Raw genomic sequence first — 8,766 nt, 5'->3', positions numbered from 1 at the left:
ACACTACTGCTACTACTACTACTACTCCTACTACTACTACTACTACTCCTACTACTACTACTATTACTACTACTGCTACTACTATTACTACTACTACTACTACTACTACTACTACTACTACTGCTACTACTACTACTGCTACTACTACTAATACTACTACTACTAATGCTACTACTACTACTACTTATACTACTACTACTATAATAATAATAATAATAATAATAATAATAATAATACTATTACTACTACTACTACTACTATTACGAAAAATGATAATTATCATTATTTAATTATAATTAAAAAGCTATGCAAGTATTATGAAAATGGGCTGCATGTGTTCGAATGTATCGACAGAAGACAGGTCGGAGGAACCACTGAATGAGGAATCAGTGGTCAAGCAGTATTCGTGGTCAGTTGGTGTAGTTGTAAGTAGTTGAATGGAGGCTTATTTGTTTTCTGACCTAACATTGTCTTTTGTTTTTACTGTTTAAGAGTGCTTTTTGATAAATTTTACATTTTAGTTGTTTAGCGTGATTTTACATTATTACAATAATAATGATACATACATTTAATATATACAATTACACAAACACACATATACACACAACACACACACACAACACATACACACACACATACATACATACATACATACATACATACATACATACATACATACACACACACATGCATACATACATACACACACACATACATACATACAAACAGCCCATTAAATTTTTAACAGGGATAAGCGGGAGTCCATAAGGCAGCGGGATAACGTGGTCAGTTCCATACAAGGGCTGACCAATGAGACCGTGGTCCGAGTCCCGGGCTCGTCCTGCGGCCAACAAATTATTATTCGAAATTGCCAAGTAAGTATGTGGAACTGTTTATGAATGAGTGTTATTTAATTATATTTTCATTCGTTTGCGCATTCATTCAATCATTCATTCATTCGTGTATTCGTTCGTTCGTTCGTTCATTCATTCATTCATTCATTCCTTCATTCTCCCTATAGATACATACGTCAGAAATGAAGCCGATTAAAACGCCAATACTATAAATAAGTTCATCTGCTGTGACATAACGATAACAACTGACTGACTGACTGACTGACTGACTGACTGACTGACTGACTGACTGACTGACTGACTGACTGACTGACTGACTGACTGACTGACTGACTGACTGACTGACTGACTGACTGACTGACTGACTGACTGACTGACTGACTGACTGACTGACTGACTGACTGACTGACTGACTGACTGACTGACTGACTGACTGACTGACTGACTGACTGACTGACTGACTGACTGACTGACTGACTGACTGACTGACTGACTGACTGACTGACTGACTGACTGACTGACTGACTGACTGACTGACTGACTGACTGACTGACTGACTGACTGACTGACTGACTGACTGACTGACTGACTGACTGACTGACTGACTGACTGACTGACTGACTGACTGACTGACTGACTGACTGACTGACTGGCTAACTGGCTGACTGATTGACTAAATGAATGAATGAATGAGCAAACAAAGAAATGAATCAATGAATGAATAAACGAATGTATAGAATACAATTCAATACTGAAAAATAACAACAAAATTATCGACCTGTAAATTGATAAGCGAAATGATTGACAGATGAATAGACAACAAATGAATGAGCAGCAAATGAATGAATAATGAATGAATGAATGAACGAAGGAAAAAAGATTAAAGATAAAAGCCATTTGATAAACACTTCTTTGTTAAAACGTTTCAAAATAACCAGGTAACATGCAAACATTAAGTAAATACGAATACAAAAAACGTATACACACACTCACACGCACACGCACGAATACGCACGCACACACGTACACACATACAAACACATAAAAAAAACTCCAAAGAAATGGTTCAACTATGCATCTGGGATGGTTGAAAGAAATTCTACTCTAACAATTTTTTATTTATTGCCCTATCTGCCAGGGTCAATATCCAATATCTTTGGTTACGTTTATTCGTGTATTCGTGACACGTACACACGCACACACACGCGCGCACACACGCACACACACGCGCACACACACAAACAAACATATATACATAGGCAAGCACCGAAACACGCACGGATATATTATAACAGTGGTAGGTTAGTAACAGTAATGGTAGTAATAGTAATAGTAGTAGTAGTAGTAGTCGCAGTAGTAGTAGTAGTAGTAGTAGTAGTAGTAGTAGTAGTAGTAGCAGTAATAGTTGTAGTAGTAGTAGTAGTAGTAGTAGTAGCAGTAATAGTTGTAGTAGTAGTAGTAGTAGGTAGTAATAGTATTTATCATTATTATTATTAATTATTAATATTTACACTGAGTTCTTATTAAATGTCAACATCTTAAAGCCGTCTCTTATTGACTTCATTACAAGCATTTCTAATATGGAATTATTATTATTATTATTATTATTGTTGTTGTTGTTGTTGTTATGATTATTATTGTTGTTGTTGCTGTTGGATTTATCCAAATTTGCGAAAGAAATTTTTCGTTTGAAGTGTTTCAAATGTAATGGTATTAGATTTCGGTTTTTGTTTCTTAAATTTCATTCGTTTTCTCTTTTCCACCTCTCATTCCACATTATTTAGCCAGCTATCTAGCATTGTGTGTTCATTCATTCGGTCGTTCTCTCGTTCATTGATTCGTTCATTCATTCATTCACTCACTCATTCACTCTCTCACTCACTCACTCACTTGAAGAAATGTTTCATCTACATCCTGGACAATTTGTCATCAGTATTAGTTGAGGACTGCAAGGATTGCCAAATGTTTCTCGGTCCAACTGAAACTAGGTCAGAATCATAATAATAATAATAATAATTATTATTATTATTATTATTATTATTATTATTATATTTATATTATTATTATTAAACCTGAATTGATAATTATATATTTTTATTATGATAAATAATAACAATAATTATATTAATACTAACGACTATACATGGTACATGTATTGATGTGCTTTTTTCGACAGTGTGGGATATGGTATGGAATGGTGATTATTTCTTTATCTCTTTCACTCTCTCTTTCTCTTTCTTTCTTTCTCTTTCTCTCTCTCTCTTTCTTTAAATATAAGTTTTATATTTTGAAATAATGTTTATAAAAGGTTTTTTCTTTAATTAATTCATTCATTTACTCATTATTCACTCACTCATTCATTCGTTCGTTCGTTCGTTCATTCGTTCGTTCGTTCATTCATTCATTCATTTATTCAATCAATCAATCAATCAATCATTCGTTCACTTGGTTAATAACTCGTAAGCTCATTTGTCTTATTCTTCGGTCCATCCATTCATCATCACACATGCGCATCCATCAATATATCACAATTGAAAAATTAACTCAATGATTTTTCTTAGCACTCATCCATCAACTAACCAGCACTTCTTTTTCCATTTATCCATCCTTCCATCATTCATTCATTTATTTTTCTATTTCTCATTTTACTGATTTCGTTTATTCGTTTATTTATTCATTCATTTTTCTATTAATCAATCACTCATTCATTCATTCATTTCTACATCTCTCACTCCACTCTAATTAGTCTAATATTCAAAAACTTTGAATTGTGTGAGGTTCTTCCAGTCATGCATCACACCATTCATTCACTCACTCACTCATTCATCCACTCTTTCAATCATTAATCTAACCATTTTTTACTCATTCATTCAATCACTTCCCAATCTCTCACTTCACTAATCAGTGTAATATTCAAAGACTGTGAATCGTGCAAGGTACTGTCGGCCAGCCAACAGTTCCACTGTAAGACCAGCCAGACAATGGACTTCTTTATATGTTGTGCTACTAGACCAATCATTGAAAATTCCAGGAATCTCAAATTTGCTTGCTTTCTCTTCTATTATCCACAATTAGAGGGTTGGTTGGTTAGTTTTTTCAATCAGTGGAATGATAGTTAAAATGAATGAATGAATGGGTGAATGGATGAATGAATGAATGATAAATGAATGGATGAATGGTTGAGTGAATGAATGCATCTAAACTTGTCATTGAAAACACAAAAAAATATCAAAATTTTATGCTCTCCACAAACTGGTAGAATGAAATATACATAAAAAATGAATGAATGAATGAATAAAGGAATGCATAGATGAATGAGTGAATAAATGATTGAATTAGTAATTTGATAAATAAATGAATGAATGAATGACGAAGAAATATTTTTTGTTATCGTATTGCATATCGATTCTATTCTGATGATTTTATTATACTTTCATGATGATAATTGTATTCTCAGTTATCATCATCATCATCATCATCATCACCATTATTATTATTATTATTATTATTATCATCATCATCGAAACAACAACACTAACAATAATAATAATAATAACACTGAAAAAGATTTTTAAAAATTGAAAACGCACCACCACCGCGTAATGATATCGACCTCCGGCTAACACTGCCCACACACACACACACACACACACACACACACACACACACACACACACACACACACTCACACACACACACACACATAAACGCAACACACAAACACACACACAAACTCATACACACACATGTAATATACAATAGCGATCCAAAATAAAATGAAGATGGAAAACCAAACATAGAGGACATAATGCATTCGCGCCATAAAAAATCTCGTCTATTTTTAAAACATCTATGCATTAAATATCTATGCATTGAAATATCTATGGACTATAACATCTATGTATTAAAACATCTATGTATTATAATATCTATGCATTATAATAGCTGTGCGCTGTAATATCTATGTTTTCAATATATCTATGAGATATATAATTTATTTTATCTATTTGGCTATGTATAGTAAGGTGTACATGTACGTTAAACGCTAAGTTATCTTTCTATATTTCAATTTCTATGCTGTTTGATCAACATTTTTTCATTTCTATATTTAAATATCTATCCCATTTGTCAAATAGGAAACTTATTTGAATACAAACTGCGCATACACACGCACACACACACGCACACACACGCACACACAAACATACACACACTCACATACAGATCAGATGCACAGAGCTCAATTGAGTGTTTACAACAATTTCTGGAGTTGCGTGTACGATGTGACGTCATCGTCGTCATCATCTACGTCATCGTCGTCATCACCGAGGAATGTGACGAATAAAAATTTCGAAATTATTACAGAGGTTTTTCATAAGATTATTCTTGTTGTTATCCATCGTCATGTTGTCAAATTTATTCATCTATACAGAGGTATCAACCACACACATACACTACACACACACACACAGCACCACACTAACACAGATACACAGCACTACACAAACACACGCACATACAGACACACGCTCACAAACACACTCTCATACACCCAGCGTATTATAAACGAAAAACTCTTGCATTCAAAGCCAGTGGCTAAAAAACAGGATTGGTCTGTGTGAGTGCGTGTGTGTGTGTGTGTGTGTTTTGTGTGTGTGTGTGTGGTGTGTGTGTGTGTGGATATATACAATCCTGAAAAGTAGTTATTACACGTGCACGTGCGTGAAATGGCGCCAAACAAATTTAATAAACCAAATTAAATTTTGGAAAGAAAGAAAGCAATATCAATAACAAGCAGCAACATCAACAACAACAACAACAACAAAGACACCAACAGCAACAAAGACACCAACAACACAAACAAAGACAAAAACAACACCAACAAAAACAACAACAAAGACACCAACAAAGACACTAACAACAACAAAGACACCAACAACACCAACAAAGACAGCAACATTGATAACATTAAAAATGACTTTCGATTTTTAGTTTTTGGACACATATTTTGACCAGAGCACAAAATAGCACGCACGTGATGTACCGTCTGATGTTATTATCGAAAATATTTGACACCGTTTAGCCAGTTTCGCTTATTGTTATTATTATTATTATTATTGCTGTTGTGTTGATGTTGGTGATTGTTGCTGCTGCTGATGTAGTAGTAATAATAAGGAGTAGTAGTAATTAGTAGTAGTAGTTGTTGTTGTTGTAGTAATTAGTAGTAGTAGTAGTTGTTGTTGTTGTAGTAATTAGTAGTAGTAGTAGTAGTTGTTGTTGCTTATGTAGTAGTAATTAGTAGTTGTTGTTGTTGCTGTAATAGTAGTAGTTGTTGTTGCTGCTGTAGTATTAGTAGTAGTTGTTGAGTAGTAGAAGTAGTAGTTGTGAGTTTCATTGTTATTGTTGTTGTTGTTATTGTTGTTGCCATTATTACTATTATTTTTTGTTTTTCGCATTTATATTCTATTTATTCTAAATAGAAAATAAATAAACTTTATTTTTTCGGCAAAAAATAAAGAATTAAACAACGCAAGTGCAGTTCCACATTACTATTGATTGCATGTACGTACGTACGTGCGTGTTTCTGAATCTGAATAGTGCATTAAAAATAATAGAAAAAAATCCTCAAAACCAAAAGTTCATTACCAAAGAAATTATATTTTTTATAATTATTTAATTTCTATGGTTTTTTGATTACGTCCTTGCGGAGTTTTGGACTGAAATTGTGCCTTATCTTATTGTACTATCCATCCACACAGCATACGGCGCTCATAGTGCACAAACTTTTTGTGTCAAGACAGTATTCGAAGCAGGCCATTACGTAATAACGACGCGAGATGCGGCGCTTCTACCAATTGAGCATTCTCGCCGACCAATCATAACTCTTTATTTTTATTATTTTTCTATTTTATTCTTTCCGTAATTATAAGCATAATTTTTTTATTTTTGTTCTTTCACTAATTTTAGGAACCAAAGTTAGAAAATATATTTACCGTGCCTGAATGTTTTGAAGGTCTTGGGGTGAAATTAGGGGGGCGAGACACCATCGTACCCTACATGCCCAGTAAGAAGAACCCGCCATCAGAAAAGGTGAATGAATGAATGAAGGAAGGAATGAATGAAGGAATGAATGAATGAATGCATGAATGACTGGCTGGCTAGCTGGCTGGCCAGCGGAAGAATTTTAAGACTGACCGACCGACCAACCGACCGACTGACTGATAGATTAACAAATTGCTCAGAATGTATATTCGATAAACTAAAATTCGTTATTTTAAAAATGATATCATGTCAAATTTTAAAATAAAAACAAACATAATTACCAATTAATTATAATAATAATTAATTGTAATTAATAATAATAATAATTAATTAATTTGAAAGTCATGCCTGGTGATGTTCTTTAACGACGGACTATCACACGATAGAGCTCGAACGTTCATCAAGTTAATGAGGGAGAACCACGTGAGCAAATATTAATAATAATAATAATAATAATAATAATAATAATAATGACAAATTATGATAATAATAATAATAATAATAATGACAAATTATAATAATAATTTTAATAATAAATAATAATTATAATAACAATGATGAGAAATCTTATTTTCTAAAAGAAAAACACATACGAACGTGAATATTTTTTCGTTTGTACGTTTCAGGGGATTGAATAAAATGAAATATTGATAAATTTGCTAGTCTCAAAAATATAATCTGCGATAGATCAGAATTTTAAGACCTAATAAGAATGGAGTAAAATGAGATAGAATAAAATAATATGTTAAATAAAATGAATTATAATAAAATATAATATATATATAATAAAATATATATATAATAAAATATATATATAATAAAATGGTTTTTGTTGTCTTTTAATCCTATTTTGATATTGGCGTATAAAAACTCAAGCTTAAGCCAATTATTTATTCGTTTTTATTTATTTATTTGATTAAAATAATAAGTCTGGTAGTCTCTGCAGTAGTGTACCTCAGAGGTAGACTGGCTACTAAGGCAGTTTTGAGTTTCTGTCACAGTAGATTGCACGCCATCTGACTGTTAATGACCGTACATAGGATTGAAATGATTAGACTATTGCGAAAGTTAAAATAATAATGGTAATAATAATAATAATTATAAATAAGAATAATAATAATTATTGTAAATAATAATAATAATAATTATAAATAATAATTATAATAGTAAATCAATCAATCAATCTTCGTTTTGCGTCCAGAGACCCGGTTCCCCGAGGTAGGACGTAATTATAATAATAAATAATGATAATAAATAATAATTATAAATAAGAATAATAAAAATTATTATAAATAATAATAATTAATAATAATAACAAACAACAGACAGGTTGTAGTTTAGTACAAGGACGGGAGTTGGTTTTAAAAGAAATCGAATCGTCGGAGATATTTAACTCCGATAAATACACGATGGCTGTCAAACAAGGTGATGATAATGAATAATAATAAAAATAATAATAAGAATAAATAATAATTATAAAAATAATAATAAATAATAATAATCACAATGGTAATAGTTATAGGAGTAGTAGTAGTAGCAGTTGTAGTAGTAATAATAGTGGTAATAGTAGTAATACTAATAATAGTAGTAGTAGTAGCTTTAGTAGCAGTAGTAGTAGCAGTAGTAGCGTCATTAAATTTTCCAACCAACAACCAACCTAGGACCCGTAATCTGCTTGGAGTACTGTGGAGTGGATTGCCGCCATTTTTGCCAGGAGACACTGGTGGCCGTGTCTAAGGGCTCTACGGGCCTCGTCTTTATCAGTGCGGCCCGAGACCACGCCCAGAAGCAGGTGGAGGCGTTCAGACGCTTAGCCGAGAGTAAGTTAGGAAATGTCAAGACTCCGGAGAATTTTAAGAAACGCGCGTGA

At 32.6% G+C, this 8,766-nt stretch overlaps 1 protein-coding gene across 1 annotated transcript; it reads left to right on the top strand.

Annotated features, from left to right (window-relative positions):
* Nucleotides 1–323: 323 nt before the first annotated feature.
* HELRODRAFT_168788 (hypothetical protein) lies at nt 324–8,766 on the top strand (the record flags this gene model as incomplete). Its single annotated transcript, XM_009014644.1, has 8 exons — nt 324–409; nt 749–875; nt 2,751–2,842; nt 3,760–3,940; nt 6,822–6,944; nt 7,239–7,319; nt 8,222–8,321; nt 8,558–8,766. 8 exons carry the CDS (start codon nt 324–326, stop codon nt 8,764–8,766), a joined length of 999 nt encoding a protein of 332 aa, XP_009012892.1.

Source organism: Helobdella robusta (genome assembly GCF_000326865.2).
Source record: "Helobdella robusta unplaced genomic scaffold HELROscaffold_14, whole genome shotgun sequence".
In the NCBI taxonomy this organism is placed as follows: Eukaryota; Metazoa; Annelida; class Clitellata; order Rhynchobdellida; family Glossiphoniidae; genus Helobdella; species Helobdella robusta.
This window is presented reverse-complemented; position numbering and strand designations above follow the sequence as displayed.